Source organism: Ips typographus, linkage group LG2 (assembly GCF_016097725.1).
Source record: "Ips typographus isolate SLU linkage group LG2, UJ_Ityp_2.0, whole genome shotgun sequence".
Taxonomy (NCBI): domain Eukaryota; kingdom Metazoa; phylum Arthropoda; class Insecta; order Coleoptera; family Curculionidae; genus Ips; species Ips typographus.
Window position 1 is genome coordinate 25,058,666 of NC_138423.1, and position 17,221 is coordinate 25,075,886.

Sequence of the window (17,221 nt, forward strand, 5' to 3'; positions counted from 1 at the left end):
TATGGAATAACACAATAACTGTCATTTCACTTAACAGATATATTAGTGCAAATAACAACTAAACTATTTTGGATCGTGTTACAATCCGAAACGTGCTGGGGTTCTACGGGGAGTAGTCCCAGCTGAAATGATTTCCTGTCCTTTATTCATTGCCGCCTCCTTTTTGTCTGCCGCTTCTTTACGTGCCTTCATCTCTTCCTGCGCCACCTGCATTTGACTTTCCATCTCCAACAAATGCTCGGCTGCCAATTTCTTCTTGGCTCTCCCTGATTTTCCCGTCTCTTTTAACGAGAAAAACATAGGTCCTAACTCTGCTAACCAGTGTCCATCCACAGATGTCACACACTGCATATACTCTCTGGCGGTCATCACCAATTCGTGGTAAACGACATAGTCCGGAGTGCTTCCAAGTCCAAAAAGCGCCGACGTAGGATGCAAATGACACGGCATGCCTGTACGACAATTGACATATTCCCCGATTCCTTTAAGTCGCGCCGCCTGGTGAAAGTACGCCGAACAAATACACTTTCGTACGATATCCCAATCGGTCCCGCAGGATTTGATCTCCAACTTTTGTTGCACGACTATGTCCTTCAGCTGTTGCCGTACTTCACGTACTTTTCTCATGGCCTTGATGTGGATAAAGTGTTCGTTACACCAGTGCGCCGAGTAACTGTTTTGTTTCCACTGGTTGTAGACGTTCAGTAGAGTTAAATGGTCGCTTTCGGGGACTTGGAATTTTTCTCGAACACCGTCAGCTTCTTCTTCACGTCCTTTCGGACGGTAAAATATGGAAGGTACGGACAGCATCGATACTATAATCAGGATTTCAGCAGTACAACCCATTTGGGTTGACACTATTAACATTTGACATTGGGGTGGATCCAGTGGAAATTCGGCCATTTGACGGCCAAGTTTAGTTAAAACTCCTACAAGAAAAAATATAGATTACCAAAAAGGACGTTTGCAGGAATCTATGAGAAGTTACACTTGTTATGGAAAACCAGTCAATCTGAAAGCCTTTCCCCATAACTGGATTTAGAGTTTGGTAGGTATTTATACTAATCTTGGTTCTAAATTTAATTTAGCTAATAATTTAATTTTTTAAATTTAAATTTAATAAAAATTTGTACCGGCAAAAAAAACAGTTTGAAAAGACAAACAGAGACAAAATTGCCTGTAAAACCCACTTGGAGTGAGAAAATGACTATTATAAGCACATTTTTGGAATCCTCACTACCTTTCCTAAAAAAACACTTCAAAATTTGGTACAGTCAGGAAGAAAAGCCGTGTCAAAATTTGAATTGTCAGAAACACAGTTTGAAAGAACAGTCAGGGACAAAATTGCCTGTAAAACCCACTTGGAATGATAAAATGACGGTTTTAAGCACAATTTCGGAATCATCATTAAATTTCCTATCTAACAACATAAAAAAAACACTTCAAAATTTGGTATAGTCAGGAAGAAAAGCGGTATCAAAGTTTGAATTGTCAGAAACACAGTTTGAAAAAACAGCCCGGGACAAAATTGCTTGTAAAACCCACTTGGAGTGAGAAAATGACTGTTTTAAGCACATTTTTGGAATTTTCATTGAATTTCCTATCTAACTACTTAAAAAAACCTTCAAAATTTGGTACAGTCAGGAAGAAAAGCGGTGTCAAAGTTTGAACTGCCATAAACGCAGTTTGAAAAACAGTCACGTACAAAATTGTCTGTAAAACCCACTTTGAGTGGGAAAATGACTGTATAAGCACATTTTTAGAATCCTCATTAAGTTTCCTATCAAATAATATAAAAAACACTACAAAATTTAGTACAGTGAGAGAGGAAAGCGGTGTCAAAGTTTGAACTGTTTGCTTTACTGGAGCCTAATTCTTGAAAGCAGGGAACGGAAATCTCAGGAGAAGTGTTGATAGAATGTGACAGAAGAAGCTGACAATAACAGGTTTCTGTCACATTCTACAGGTCTTTCTGTTGATAATTAATTCCCTTCTCTTGTTTCAACAATATGCACCCTGGTACACTACAAAAAATACAGAAAATAAACCGTGAAAAGTCTTATGTGCAAAAAGTGTCAAAACCTTTTTTTTTTAAATAGTCGACAAAAAAATTTAACATCTTCCAATCTTCTTCATTAAAAATCTCTTTACATATTCTAATATTATAGATCTACAGAAGCTCTTTTCTGGTGTTATGTTTCAGTTAATACGTACTTAACCCCAAAATCTCAATGTCGTTGTTGTTTAGTAAAAAGTTTCCAAGGGTCAGTTTGAATTTATAAACTTGGATAGCAGACCTGGGCTGTTTTGATTTCTTCTCTTTTCTTTATAATTTAATTCAGAATCATAATTAATATTATTCATCTTAAAGTTTTGTCTGTGTTAAGAGTCTGGGATTATAAGGCTTATTTATACTTAGGATATAAGTGACTTTGTTGTAGATATAACAGTTTCCAGTTAGAACAGTCTGAAAGCTTGTGGAAGCTTTTAAGCTGTTTGTAAGCTCAAGAGCATTTAGAAGGTTTTAGGACAATTTAAAAAGCATATTGAAAGTTACCGGGATTGATTTAGTCATTTAGAAATCTTAGAGGGTTCTAGAAATTGTTGAAAACCAATTAACTTTAATTTTATGTTTTAGATGGACAAAAAAAAAATACATCTCAATCAAAAATACAAATTACATACATAAATTTGATTCTTCATAAACTGAAACCAACATTACCTGTGTGATCTAAAGCTCCCAAAATCCACAACTGATATAATGAATTTAGAATATTATCTTGAGGTGGAGGGTCCATAAAATGAAACTGTAGCAAATCCTGCACTCCTAACGATTTCAGCAGCAAAACAGTGTTTGCCAGGTTGGTACGTTGGATTTCCGGGACTGTAGTCACCAACAATTCGTCTTTATATTGCCGTTCGGTGTACAGCCTAAACGCTTGTCCAGGTCCGGTACGTCCAGCTCGTCCTGAGCGTTGATTGGCGTTCGCTTGCGATATCGGGTAAATCTATTATCATTACCAAATTAGTTTCAAGGCAAACCAAAAGCAAATTTGAGTTACTTGTAAAGCGTCCATACCGATACGCGGATTGTAAACTTTCAGTTTGCAGTAACCGCTGTCTATGACGTAAATGATTCCGTCTACCGTGAGTGAAGTTTCTGCAATGTTGGTGGCCACGACGCATTTTCGAATACCTTCAGGAGAACGCTGGAATATTTTAGCCTGCAAATCTGACGGTAATTGCGAGTAGATTGGTAAAATTGATAGCTCGGGAGCGTTATCAATTTCTGTGAGACGTTCTGCTAAAACCTAAGCAAAAAAGCACACACTTGTGATAATATGTTTTGGTTAAATAATCATTTTATTGGAAACAGCTGTATATTCTCCATCAGACTTACCTCACACGTAACTTCAATATCTTCTTGTCCAGGCATAAAAATCAAAATATCCCCTGATGGAGGTTGCAAATGAATTTGTAGCGTTTGCTTCACTGCCGCGTCCACATAATCCTCCACGGGATTTTTGCTGAACAGAGTTTCAACAGGAAACGTCCGTCCGGGAATAGTAAAAGTGGGCACGTTCCCAAAGAACATGGCAAACTTGCTACTGTCCATTGTGGCCGAAGTGACGATCAACTTCAAATCGTGTCTTCTAGCCACAATTTCCCGTAACAAACCGAATAAAACATCGGTACTCAAGGAGCGTTCGTGGGCCTCGTCCATAATAACTGCACTGTAATGGTCCAGATCCGGTTCTCGCAGACTTTCTCGCAATAAAATACCGTCTGTCATGTATTTGATTACTGTATTTTCGGAGGTACAGTCTTCGAAACGAATAGCGTAGCCCACTTCATCGCCTAGTGAGGTTCCCATTTCGTCACTCACTCTTTTTGCTACAGACATTGCGGCCACTCTACGAGGTTGCGTACATCCAATCATTCCGTATTTGCTATATCCATCTTCATGGAGGTATTGCGTTAGTTGGGTAGTTTTTCCACTTCCAGTCTCACCTAAAAAGAAATCACATAAAAGTTATTTATTAGCTAACAATACGGAAAAAATACATACCAACAATAATAACAATGTTATTTTCTCTAATAACATTTAACAGTTCTTGCCTTACTGCAAACACCGGCAAATATCTCCGTTGCTCGGAGATGGATTTGCGTTTAGCAAACTCGCTACTAGCCTCACTGTTTCCTTTCATATGTTCAGCAAACTTATGATCAGTTTTATAATCTGTGCTATCATTCTCTTTGTTGTATTTAACGTCATCCTCGTCTTCCTTCTTTTTGATTCCCATTATATTACCAATTTTTGTTCCGCCCAGTTCCCAGTGCTTTTTCTGCGCCTTTTTTCGTTCCTTCTGTTCTCTGTAAACTCTTACTAAATGGCTGCCTTTTCTGGCTACTAAAGCCATATCTGAAGTTGGATCTTTTACTGGTATAACAGGCTCTGGTTGTTTGGTAAAAACGATTCTACCATCCAAAAATGGTGGGACTATGTTGTGTACCAGCAAATGTACCCGATCTACGGATTCTTCGTCAAAATCTTCATTATAATCTACTGAATGTACTACTCCTGAAGTTAGCATTCTGTTTCTCTCCCACAGTTCATTGTCTTTGTTGATTTGACGTTGTTGAGCGCTCAAGCGCTTTTTCTTCCTTTGTTCCAACTGTTCCTCCTTCTTTTTTGTATACTCGTCGCTTACTGTTGAAAAAGGATTGTTTTCATCGTCGTAACCTTCATCCATGTTATACCATTCTCTGTCAAGCCTTTTCTGTTCTTCTTCCCAGTTTTCCCGTTCTTCAGTTGCATCCCATTTTACATTGCCTTGTTCTTTCTCCACATTAGGAGTTGCACCAGTTTTGCGTCTGTCTTTCATCCACGCGTTATATCTGTGTGCCGGGGTTGCTCTTTCACTCTCATCCACAGCATTGCGACTTGCTTTCCAATTTCTCCAAGAAGTCTCATTTTCATGTCTGGGTCTTGAACTTCTCTCAGACCATTCTTCATCATCCTTTTTATACACTTTAGGAGTTGGGTAGTCCCACATGGATCTTTTTGAGGGAACATAATCGTCATCTTCATCCCAGGACGTTTTTGCGACTGCATCTTTGACTCGATAATCTGGTGTTTTAGGTTCATCTCTAAATCTTGGAGTTTCATGTCTGCGAGAACTATCTCCATGCCGTTCACTCCTGGAGCTCCTCTCTTTATACCTATCACGGCTTCTTCTATCATCGCGTGCCCGATCCCGACGTTTTTCATGCTTGTACCTATCTTTAGTTGTTGCATAAACTCCTTTCTCCTTATACCTATCTCTTTCACGCTCTCGAAGCCGTTCTTGAGCTTCCTTAGTTACACCACCAGTGTAGGTTGGAGTTTCTTCAGCAGCCGAACGGAACTTACGCTCATCCTTACTTTTCGATGTTGAACCTTGTGAAGGACGCGCAGGAGATTCACTGGGCCCTTCGTCATCCATTGAGAACGACATTTTACGCGCGGCATCCTCTTTTTCTTTGCGTTTCTGTGCAGCTAAACGATCTAATCCCAACAGGGACGGTTTGGGCACTTTGAAAGTTGGTTCTTTCTTTTTTGTTACGATCAAGCCTCCTTTTTCGTTACCTGAAGTTCCTTCTAAACGATGAACCCCGTCCTCTTCATCCATATTTAAAATTACTTAAATAAGATAACAATTTCTTTAGTTTATACACTTTTTCAACTATAAAAAAAGAAACTAAACTTACTCAAACAAAAATATAACCTAAACCACAAACAACGTCAAATGACAGAATCAGCTGTTAGTGTTGGTTCGTTTTGGAACTAGCAGAACGGGTGTGACATCACGATGACGTAATTTGACAAAAACATATTTGGCCGAAGTGTCAAATTACGTCATCATGACATCACAACTAATTTGCTCACCTCATGGAGCAGGAAAACCTGCCGCCTTGATTTTTGATTTATAAGGAGATGAGAAGATTTAATCATAAACATAACCCAACAAAACATTCTCACTCATTTTTTAAATTTTAATTTTTTAATATACATTATTTTAATTTTATTTTAACAAAAATGATTAGCAATATTAGTTTGAGACACTTTCGACTTACAAAACGTATAAAAAATTGTCTGATGTGCACTGAAGCACCTACTGAAGTGAAAAATAATAAGAAAGTTAGAAGAGATCTAGGTGAAAAGTTCCTAGAAGAGGCGCAAAACTTCCTAGAGGAAAACCCGAAAACGAGGCCATTCAAACACATACTGCCTGTCGAAATTCAGCAACACAGAACGTATCATAAGCCTGCAAATTTATATTTAATATGTCCAGATATTGCAGCTCGAATTGCAAAGTATGTGTGTGAAAGGGTGTCAACGCGAGAAGTTATAGCAGAAACAAATCCCGGTTTAGCTTTAATTGGTCAAGAACTGCTTGAAAATGAATTTAAAAAAGTGATTCTCTATGAAAGACATGCAGAATTTTATAAATTGTTGCAAGTAAGATGTGCTAGGTATATAGTAGTAGATTGGGGCTAAACATGAATTATATATTGTAGGAAAAGTTTGAAAATGATAATCGGATAACATTGCATAATAAGAATGTTTTCTCTTTGAGAAAGTATGAATTTCAAGATAAACTGGATCAAGAGAAAAGAGTGGAGGCTCTGTTTCAAAATGTAGCAAAAAAGAAGTGGTCAGAAGACCCATTTCTGACAGTCATTGGTGCAATGACAAATATGGAATTTATCAGGCATTTGGTCAAATCCATAGTTTTGCAAAGTACTTTAACTTTCTATGGGAGGTTTGACTTGTTCCTGCTCACTTACCAAAGTATTTATGATGTAAGAAATGTTTAGTCTGTTCTATATAAATAAGCAAATAAATTTTTTTCAGGCTGTTAACGGAAAGAAAGGTTATGCAAAAGTGTCTTGGCATTATTTATTTCAAATGTTTTTTAAAGTTGAATTAATAGATCAATTTCCAAGACAGTATTTCTTACCATGGGAGAGAACAAAACCAAAAGACAAACAAGTTTATGACTTAAACCATGTCTATTTCATAAGAGTAACTACAAAAGAAGAATTGCCAATATCATCAAGTGATTTAGTCCCATTTTTCTGTTTTCTGATCTACTTATACCGTCATGGGACCACATCTGTTATTGCCACATGTGAGTAAGTGCATCACTATTTGTTTAGCTTGAAAATGACTCAGTAATTACAGGAGATGGTTACCAGACTGTGGTGATACTTTATTAATCCCCAAATTGAAGCATGAAGACTACTATAATGACTTAAATGTGTTTACAAAGTTTAGCAAACTAAATCTTACACATACCATAGCTTTGTATAGGTGAGACACTACAGTTTATGGTACCTATTAGGTAATTGTTTTATAAGTTGTGTTTTAGAGAGTTTGCAAATCATCCTAACTTTAAAAACAGCCCATTTATGAGTATGATAGAAGCTGAATGGATGAAATCCGAAACCATTGAAACAACTTTAAATGAAGCATTATCTAAAAACATAAAAACTGTGTCTAGTCAATAAAGAAATTAAATGTATATTTTTATAATCTAAAATTTATTCACTAGTCAAAAGTTACACTTTTATAGTAGTTTCATCAAAATATTTATTGAATTTCTTCCACTGTCTACGTTTTTTAGGATCTTTTTTACTTGCTGCTGGAGTTAAGTTAGGCATAAGTCCAGCTTTTTGAGCCATTGTCACTAAAGAAGACATTCTTTTTTGTTGTTCTTTGCACAGTCCAGTAATTCTTCTTGGCAACATGCAACCATCACTACGCAAAAACTGGCTTAATATTAACACATCAGTGTGTTTGATGTTGAGATTTGAAGCGCAAACTGGACATTTAGTGGGATGAGTGTTGTGCAGCAGATAAGGCTCTCTGGCTGAAGGGAGTACATCAGCGTAGATTACTAGTTCCTTACCTTTTTCTACTTCTTTTACTAAAAAAAATCAGAAACGTATTTTTTTGCTATTTTAGCTGATATACTTACTTTCTTTAATCTTTAAATTTGGTGATAAACTGAAACTCCTTCTTTGACCACTCAAAACTGATTTTGATATGGGTCTTTGAAACAATTTAATTATGTTTCCTGCTAAATTCATACTTGCGGATTCTTTTATTATTCCTTTTCCAGTGAATTTATTTTCAGTACATTTTAATTTGTATGTTAAATTAAAATTATTTTTTTTATGAGCTTTTGTTAGGTTAGGTTAACTTCTAAACCTAGAACAAATGTGTAGATAAAGCTTTTCAAATATGGAGTCTGGAGGACAAGGAAAAATGTTATAAACCCGCTTTTAAATTTTTCTGGAAAATGTTATACTAATATAGTCGGATAATAATCATTTACCAAGCGAAGCTTTTTTTTAAAGCAAAGCGGCCAAATCCATCTAGATCCAGGTTTTTGTATACAAGTACTCTATGCCGGTAGCTAAAGCCCAACGTTTTTGACTACAACTAACTTCACTTTGATAGGTTAGAAGAAGAAGAAAGATACCCTTGACATTGACATTATTTTATGGACGACAAATCTACCTCAAAATTCCGACAATTCCATGGTCAAAGAGTAAATAACCAAAAAAATGTCTGCGGAGTTCGATATTCTGCGTTTTATTTAATTTGTGTGTGTTTTAATTCTACATTTCAATCAATTTGGGTAAGTACGAGGCCGACGCATTAGAGTAACGGACGTTTTGTTTACATTGATCTTTAAATTTGTGTTAATGGTGGTTTGGGGGTTGCACCTCATTTTTACAAAAGAAACGGCTTTGTAGTAAGGTTCTTGAAGCGTGCTTTTAATGTGGTCTACAGTCTTTTTCTTTATACCTCAAATGCATGGAATTTGTTTTTATATAATGTCTTGTACTTTGTACTGCCAGCAAGACCAAGTTAGGAGTACTATAGTGTTAAAACAGTACCCTTAACCTGGGTCAAATATAAACAGGCAAATTTATGGTTTCTCTCTATAACTGACAGTCTTCAAAATGTTAATTTTCTGAAAAACACCAAGGATACCCCATCAAACTAAATAAAATACCCCCTGTGAGTTATTATAGATAAGATAATAAAATGTAACAACTCACAAAGGCAATTTCTATAGATTTGATTTTATAGAGTGTGTTTATAGAGTTAAAAATTCATTTAACTTTACATACACAGAATGAATGAAAATTAAACATGATATAGGGCTCCTACTATCACACTACTATGTTTATTTAATTTTTCTGTTATCTATGTTACTACATACTTTATCAAGATACCGATATTAAATTTATCATTAAATTAGTAATGGCGTCAAAATCAACTTGATTTTCACATAATAGTTTGATTTCCCATGTAGGAGTAAGTAGCAAGTAAATGGCCTCTCAATAACTCTTATACCAAATTATAGCCAAGTGTTTCTGGTTTTGACTGATAATACAGGTGAAAAAAGGCTCAGTTTGAACCCCATTTGACTTGGTTATCACCTGTATGTACCACCAGTCATTTTGAAAGTTTAAGCTTAATTTAAGTTTAGACTGTGGATGTTTATTAGCATGCACTACAAGAAAATCACACTCTGAAACTCTGAACTTAAATCTTGAAAATGTCTGTGTGTGTGTGACTCAAATTTAAGAGAAATTAAATTTAAAAAAAAATGTTAGTTTTTAAGTAGAGGATACTGAGAATATCCAAAGTATTTACTTCCATAAACAACCTGTTAAATTGACTCAATTACCACTTTTCTTGTTAAATACCTATCATTGTTTGGTAAGTAACTATTAATGTAATATTAGTTTACCAACTTGTATTATCCCTATTCTCATTCCACAATCACTTACTAGAAATTACTGAAATTAGAATGGCTAGGCACTTTGTTGATTATAAACTGTGGCGCCATTTAATGGAATACATGACCATGAATGGGGATTGATAATTCAGAAACAGTTTATGAAAAATCAGTCAATTATGTTACAGATACATGTGAAGAGGTGTTGGTTGTATTTGTCTACAACTTAAAATATATCTAATGTGAAGAAATCTCAGAATTTTCTTATGCAATGTTTTGTAGGAGTTGAAACAATCATTATTTAAAAATTAACCAGAAAGCATTGTAGCAGGCACTACAATGCTATAACCTACAACATCAACTGTTATTTTCTGTTTTACTACATACTAGTACATACTGCCATTGAAGATAATTTTTTCTTTTTCTTTATTGCAGATCGACTGTGTAACATCCACCAAAAATCTATAGGAATTACGTTTTTTTAAAATTTTACATACATTAGTGTCTAGGTAAGTTGATATATTTTTGATACCTGTAAAGTAATATGTTTTTCTTGATAATTACAGTATTTACCATAAGCAAGTCAGTAAGATTGCCCACGTCATGTAAACATTTTATTGTAAGTAAGCCAGTGCCTTTTTTTCGATTATTCAACCAAACATGGACGAAGTTGCCTTAGAAGCATGGCAAGAACGCCATCTAATCAAAGAATTTGAACGACGAGTAGCAATCAGCGATGACGATTTGCCGGTAGTGTTGTGCAACGAAAGACATACTGATAAAATTGACGGGCTTAACTGGAAAACCCACACGTGGCGTATGAAGGAACGCATGAAAACCGTCAGTGTCGCGTTAGTTTTGTGCCTGAACGTCGGTGTCGATCCTCCAGACATTGTCAAAACTCAACCGTGCGCCAGACTAGAATGTTGGATCGATCCCTTGTCCATGTCAGGACCGAAAGCTTTAGAAGCTATTGGACAAGCTTTGCATCTGCAATATGAACGATGGCAGCCGAGAGCCAGATATAAGCTATCTTTAGATCCCACAGCTGATGAAGTTAAAAAGCTTTGCACTTCATTAAGACGTAATGCTAAAGAGGAAAGAGTTTTATTTCATTACAACGGTCATGGAGTACCTAAACCGACAACCAACGGAGAACTTTGGGTATTCAATCGAACCTACACGCAATACATTCCGTTGAGCATTTACGATCTACAGTCCTGGATGGGAGCGCCATCAATTTATGTGTATGACTGTCCAAATGCTGGAATTATAGTAGAGTCCTTTAAGACTTTTGCCGCTCAACACGAAGCTGAATATCAGCAAACTGTTGGTGCTTCAACGTCATCGCGATCAAGTCCATCAGCTAATGGACCTCCTTCATTCAAAGAGTGCATCCAATTGGCTGCCTGTTCAGCTAATCAGTGTCTGCCCATGAATCCTGATCTTCCCGCAGACTTATTTACTTCCTGTTTAACAACTCCTATCAAAATCGCTTTGCGTTGGTGTGTACTTCGATCTACAGCAAAACTAATACCGAACGTAACACTCGACATGTTAGATAAGGTGCCTGGGACTATAACAGATAGGAAATCTATGTTTGGAGAGTTGAATTGGATTTTCACGGCTATAACTGATACTATAGCTTGGAACACCTTACCTAGAGAGTTATTTCAAAAATTGTTTAGACAAGATTTGTTGGTAGCAAGTTTATTTCGTAACTTTTTATTAGCAGAACGAATAATGAAGTCATGTGATTGCACTCCCATATCACACCCCGCTTTACCGGCAACTTTTCAACACTCCATGTGGGACGCATGGGATTCCGTGCTAGACTTGTGCCTGGGACAACTTCCTGGTATCTTAAAAGGCACGGCCCATTACAAGAACCTTCCTTTCTTCGAAGAACAATTAACGGCCTTTGAGGTTTGGCTTCGATTAGGTTCGCAAGAACGAAGGCCTCCCGAGCAGTTACCTATCGTATTACAAGTATTGCTTAGTCAAGTGCACAGAACGCGGGCTCTAGAACTTTTAGGACGTTTTCTAGATTTAGGTCCTTGGGCAGTTAACTTAGCTCTCTCTGTGGGAATATTTCCGTACGTTCTGAAATTGCTACAAAGTTTTGCCAAAGAGTTGCGACCTTTGCTCGTATACATTTGGGCTAAAATTCTAGCTGTTGACAATACATGCCAAGCTGATTTAATTCGAGAACAGGGCCATAAGTATTTTCTATCAATTTTGCAAGATCCTGCAATGCCATCGGAAACTCGTACCCAAGCCACTTTTGTCTTGTCGTGCTTAGTGACTGATTATAAGGATGGCCAAGCGGCAGCTCTTCAAGGATCTTTAGTTAGTATTTGTTTAGAACAACTTGGAGATCCTAGTCCTGATTTACGTCGATGGGTGGCTATTTGTTTAGGTAAATTATGGGATAATTACGAAAGTGCACGATGGACTGGGGTTCGGGACACGGCTCATGAAAAACTTTACAATTTGCTCAAAGACCGTTGTCCAGAAGTAAGGGCTGCCGCAGTGTACGCCTTAGGGACTTTTATAAACGCAGTTTCGCGCCGATCTGAACATGCCAACAATATTGACCATGGTGTGGGAATGACTTTGGTTAACCATATAGCCAATGAAGCCAGCCCTTTAGTTAGGAAAGAAGTCGTTGGCGCCTTACAATGGTTATTGTTGGCGTTTGATGTAGCGTTTGTGGCGGTGGCATCCAAGGAAGGACATCCTTCTGCAGAAAACCAGTCCAGCAATACACTACCTAGAATTACCAGTAGAGACCGTTTGGGATATCCAGATGCAACGTCCTTCAGAAGAATACCGTCTAGTCCAACCATTAATAATATGAACACTTCTAGTGGTAATATTTCAAATAACTACGGGGGTAGTTTAGGTACCCTACCAGGTTTGGGATTTGGATCTGTTTACATGAAAGTCTGGTTGGCTTTATGCCAAATGGAAACTGATCCGTACCCGGAGGTAATTCAACTCTGTCAAACTCTGACTGGCCATATTAGATCATTAGTAAAAGAACAAAGAGAATTGATGGAAAGTAGGAATTCTAGTATGAGTTTACCACCAAGCCCTAATAGAGGTCCGAATTTCCTTTCCGGCAGCGAAAGTCCTCCTGCCATGTACCAAAGCGGCGATTTCCAATCAAAACTTAATCGATCGGCAGTTAGTAGCAGTAGAACTCGTCGGAAAAAGAATTCAATGGACGAAATTTCAGATGAACAATGCCAAATAAGAAAACCTTTAGTGAATACTAACTTTGTTGAGTGGTCATCCAAACAGTTTGTGAGGCGAAGCAAAAATAACATCGAGTATTCTGATCCAGAATCCTATCAGTGTTACGAACGAGAGTGGCGTAGAATTCGGAACGATGCCGTCAGAGCCGAGTCACTTGCAGAACAAAAACGAGTGGTAACAGGGAAAATTGAAATCCAAGTGTTTCAAGTTAAAATTGCGGTACCGCCCATTGCGCTACAACTGCATCCATTCGAACAACAACTAGCTGTGTCTGGTAATGATTCTTACGCAGTCTGGGACTGGGGTACCGCAGCCAAAAATTTTGCTCAACATCAAAGATCGGCTATAAAGGGTCGGCTGGCGAAAGTTACGGCATTAGAGTGGGTGAACGGTCACGATTTGGATCTTCTCTTGACAGCTGCTGACGATGGTAGTATACGAGTATGGCGTCCCAGCTCGGACCACAGTCAACCGACGTTTGTGACTGGCTGGCAGGCGTTCAATAATTTTGCTTCTCGACCTTCTACTGTTTTACTTGCTTGGGAACAGTGGACGCAGACTTTAATAACAACGGGTGATACTAGAATTTTAAGGTTTTGGGATTTAGAAAAAGAGTTAAAGACTGTGGATATTCCTACGGGAACAGACGCGTCAGTGACATGTGTCGATTCCTCTTACTCAGGACTTAATTTAGACGTTACACCGTTGGTTCACAACGAATCTTCCGGTGATGGCAAAGTTGGACTAAATAGAATGGGCTACGCTGTAGCGGGTTGTTCGGATGGTTCCGTGAGACTGTTTGACAGAAGGTGCAGTGCACAAGACGCGAGAGTTAAAGTATGGATGGAACATTCGGGCACCGTACTCGCGGTTCAACTGAAAGACAATTTAATTATTAGCGGTAGTACTGAAGGAGATGTGAAACTTTACGACATCCGCAAAAACGATTCTCTTCACACGAATACAGCTATCCCGAAACATTTAGGTATGTCGTCTATGTCAATTCATCGTAGTGCTAACACTTATGCTTGCGGCTCGCCAAGTCAGTTTGTAAGCGTATTTAGTTTGAACGGTAACGCGCTGAACACTATTCGGACACACGAAGGCTTTATGGGCCAGAAACTCGGTCCAGTGAACTGTTTAAGCTTTCATCCACACAAAGTGCTGCTCGCGGCCGGTACGTCTGATTGTAACGTTCTCGTGTACAGTATGGATCCGATAACGCGTCGGTGACGAAGTGAACCGCAGCCCTAAGGCACAGTTTCCGGATGTACAATCCGGGATCTCCTTTTGGGCAGCTTTTGACCGGCACTGCCTTTGTTACGGACATTCGTTTCTGACGTGGTCTTGATAGACTAAAATGTTATACTGCGGGTCCCTAAAGTGTGCGGAAAAAATGCTACCACAATGTTTCTGAGGCTTAAATATGAGGATCTAACCCAACTTATTATATTAGTTCAAAATTGAATAATGTCAGAGATGCAAGAGTGTCAAAAATATAATTAAGTTTTAGTGTTTGGAAAAAATGTTTTTTAATAATTAGCGTAATAATCTGTATCTCTCTCTATATTTAAGCTTCAAAAACATTGTGATGCATTTTTTCGGGACACCCTGTATTACACGTAACATAACACACCCTGTATTGTTTATAAGATTGTAATTTTAATTTTGCCAATTTAGCTCGATTAATTGCATGGAAAAAACGGTTTTGATTGTTCACTTGACACGTAAAATGAGATTAGGTTTTATCACTGACAACTTTGTATCTAATGTACAATAAGTTCTTTATACACATTTTGATTAACCAATTTTTGCTTTATTTCTATATCATGAATTTGTAATTATTAGCGAAATTTAAGCGTCAAAAACTAGAAGTAATCTCTTGTTTTATATTCCCAGTACCTAAGGTTTAAAGTAATTATGTAAAAAAACGGTTTGATACGGACACAGAGTATACAAGATTGACACTTCTAGTCTTTTATTAATTGCAATTGCTTTGTATATACCTCTTATTAAATAAATACTTACCGACATAAATATGTAATAAAGTGATGTACTATGATATAAAAGAAAAGCATTTTCTTTAATTCCTAATGAAGTTTGTTTTAATTTACATTTAAACAAACTTGTTAACTAACTAAAAGTGAATAACAGTAATGTGCCTAATTCTAGTTTTATAAACTTTCACAAGTAAAACTCATTCCAAATGCTTTGCCCAGTCTGCCCAACCTCCAGAGTAATTTTTCACACTAAAAACAAACAACTTCTAATTTATACCAAGTAAGGGTTGCAATCTCTTATACCCACTTTTTATAGCCCAATTGTGTCAAAATTCCTTGAGCTTTAGCACTTCGTCCACCCAATTTGCAGGAGACTATAATAATTGCATCTTTGTCTGGTTTGGTTTTACCAACCTTGGATTTGAACTCTTCCATTGAGAGCTTCAAGAAAGTTTCTTCCAAATTATTTACTAAAAGATTGAATACATAACATTTTTGGTATTTGATATAAAAAATTGGTTAGTTACAAGGAATGTTAACACTGTTGGGTAGAGTGCCGGTTTCTTGCAGTTCAGCTGGTTCTCGCACATCAATTAGGAGTTCTGTACTGTCTGGTGCCAGATTTTTTATGTATTCGTAAGAAACAATGTTGGAACTAGCTGGAAATAAACATTTGCAACTCTATTTATAATTATTATAATATGGTTTTCAATTTATTGATTTCTCTTTATAAGAAGTAAGGTTCATACCCATTTTGCTATCTATATCACGTAATTGAAAAGCAGGCACAAATTGAGAAGGATGTATACTACTTAAATTAAATTAATTGTTTTGTAAAAAATTCAAAACAATATTTCCAAATCCAACTGACGACTGGAGCAATAGCAAAATGGGATTTGATCACGTGCATCAAATTAGCCAATCAGAGAATTGAATGAGCGACCAGAACCGGATTTTGTATAAATCAGGTAGAGTGAAAATTTAACAATTTAATGACAAAGTCGTTCAGGTCTTACCTTAAAAAACCGAGAAAAACGAAACTTTCGTAATTTTTGGCAGACCAAGTCCGCCGCATTTCTTAACTATTTTGTTCTCTCTCATCAACTCAGTTTAACAGAAAGAAAAATACAATTATGTAGGTACGTCTATTTCCGTCTGTCTAATACAGTTAAAAAAAAGATAGAACTACTATGAGCGTAGGTACACCGCCTTTACTCTATATCCATGTTTCTTTGATTGAGAACCAACCACTGGCTTGAATAAACTTGGTTCTTGGGAAGTAAATAGGTACCTATATGGGCTGTTTCATTGTGACAGTGTTTTTTATTAGAAAAGTCATCCTTTTCTGTTTTTCTTCAGAATGTTTCCCTGGGCCCCTTGATAGTTGTAAAGTGTAGGTGGGTGGCATTTTCAAAACTCTCCTCCCGAAACACACACACACACACACATTATCTATCTAGTATCGCAGTAGTTACATCGAAATACTTTACGTTAAAATATTGTAAAATTTACATCAAAAATAAAACATTTCGCTTTGTTTACTATTAATTTGCCAACAATGGCGGCCGATGACGTCAAAATTCTATCGCGCTCGGAACGCATGTAATAGACAAGAAAGGCAAATGATGACGTAACCGCGACGGGAAAAAAATGGACCATACGTCTAAATATCATAGAAAACAAAAAATATCCCCACATGAGTTGATTGATAACACCGTTTGGCCGATCTCGAACTAAGTGACAGCTACTGTCATTTTGACAGCTAGAATGGATTCCCCGTCCCCAAATTAGTCGAAAATGAGTACCATCAACCCTATTTAAATCGGACTGGTTTTGACGTTATTAGCTGTCAAAGTGACAGATTAACAATAATGCATCTCAAGCGTTTTTTATCAAAACAAAACGAGTGAAGGGTGGTTTTTGACTAATTTTGGGGCGCCCAATCCAGTGGTGAAATCACTTTTTTGATATCTCCACAAATCGCCAGTGTCTCGAATTGAGTGACAGTTACTGTCATTTTGACAGCTGGAATGGATTCCCCGGCCCCAAATTAGTCGAAAATGAGTACCATCAAGTCTTGGGAAATCGGACTGGTTTTGACGTTATTAGCTGTCAAAGTGACCGGAACAAAACGAGTGAAGTTTGTTCTCCTCGCGC

The 17,221-nt window shown here is 37.3% G+C and overlaps 5 protein-coding genes across 9 annotated transcripts; 2 read left to right on the top strand and 3 right to left on the bottom strand.

Annotated features, from left to right (window-relative positions):
- Positions 1-19: 19 nt before the first annotated feature.
- Positions 20-5,855, bottom strand: Prp16 (ATP-dependent RNA helicase l(1)G0007). Its single transcript, XM_081972443.1, has 6 exons — positions 5,752-5,855; positions 4,070-5,683; positions 3,401-4,011; positions 3,063-3,311; positions 2,723-3,008; positions 20-929 (listed from the first exon to the last, which is right to left on the bottom strand). Exons 2-6 carry the CDS (start codon positions 5,670-5,672, stop codon positions 79-81), a joined length of 3,600 nt encoding a protein of 1,199 aa, XP_081828569.1. The 5' UTR covers positions 5,673-5,683; positions 5,752-5,855; the 3' UTR covers positions 20-78.
- A 131-nt stretch (positions 5,856-5,986) lies between these two features.
- On the top strand, positions 5,987-7,568 carry mtTFB2 (mitochondrial transcription factor B2). 4 transcript variants are annotated; one of them, XM_081972454.1, is made up of 6 exons: positions 5,987-6,502; positions 6,562-6,846; positions 6,899-6,917; positions 6,978-7,179; positions 7,229-7,357; positions 7,416-7,568. In XM_081972454.1, exons 1-6 carry the CDS (start codon positions 6,080-6,082, stop codon positions 7,552-7,554), a joined length of 1,197 nt encoding a protein of 398 aa, XP_081828580.1. In that variant the 5' UTR covers positions 5,987-6,079; the 3' UTR covers positions 7,555-7,568. The 4 variants fall into 4 exon arrangements, 3 of the variants coding, with proteins under 3 accessions (XP_081828580.1, XP_081828581.1, XP_081828579.1); XM_081972455.1 differs by having other exon boundaries at positions 6,899-7,179; positions 7,405-7,568; XR_014176964.1 differs by having other exon boundaries at positions 5,988-6,502; positions 6,899-7,175; positions 7,416-7,428.
- mRpS18A (mitochondrial ribosomal protein S18A) lies at positions 7,569-8,257 on the bottom strand. Its single transcript, XM_081972464.1, has 2 exons — positions 8,025-8,257; positions 7,569-7,973 (listed from the first exon to the last, which is right to left on the bottom strand). The coding sequence occupies exons 1-2, from the start codon at positions 8,134-8,136 to the stop codon at positions 7,606-7,608; spliced, it is 480 nt and encodes a 159-aa protein (XP_081828590.1). The 5' UTR covers positions 8,137-8,257; the 3' UTR covers positions 7,569-7,605.
- A 273-nt stretch (positions 8,258-8,530) lies between these two features.
- raptor (regulatory associated protein of MTOR complex 1) lies at positions 8,531-15,138 on the top strand. Its single transcript, XM_081972441.1, has 3 exons — positions 8,531-8,690; positions 10,239-10,312; positions 10,370-15,138. Exon 3 carries the CDS (start codon positions 10,464-10,466, stop codon positions 14,295-14,297), a length of 3,834 nt encoding a protein of 1,277 aa, XP_081828567.1. The 5' UTR covers positions 8,531-8,690; positions 10,239-10,312; positions 10,370-10,463; the 3' UTR covers positions 14,298-15,138.
- Positions 15,129-15,931, bottom strand: LOC145724292 (rhodanese domain-containing protein CG4456-like). 2 transcript variants are annotated; one of them, XM_081972468.1, is made up of 5 exons: positions 15,887-15,930; positions 15,814-15,839; positions 15,592-15,723; positions 15,372-15,534; positions 15,129-15,313 (listed from the first exon to the last, which is right to left on the bottom strand). In XM_081972468.1, the coding sequence occupies exons 2-5, from the start codon at positions 15,815-15,817 to the stop codon at positions 15,262-15,264; spliced, it is 351 nt and encodes a 116-aa protein (XP_081828594.1). In that variant the 5' UTR covers positions 15,818-15,839; positions 15,887-15,930; the 3' UTR covers positions 15,129-15,261. The 2 variants fall into 2 exon arrangements, with proteins under 2 accessions (XP_081828594.1, XP_081828593.1); XM_081972467.1 differs by having other exon boundaries at positions 15,814-15,931.
- Between the last annotated feature and the right edge of the window lie 1,290 nt (positions 15,932-17,221).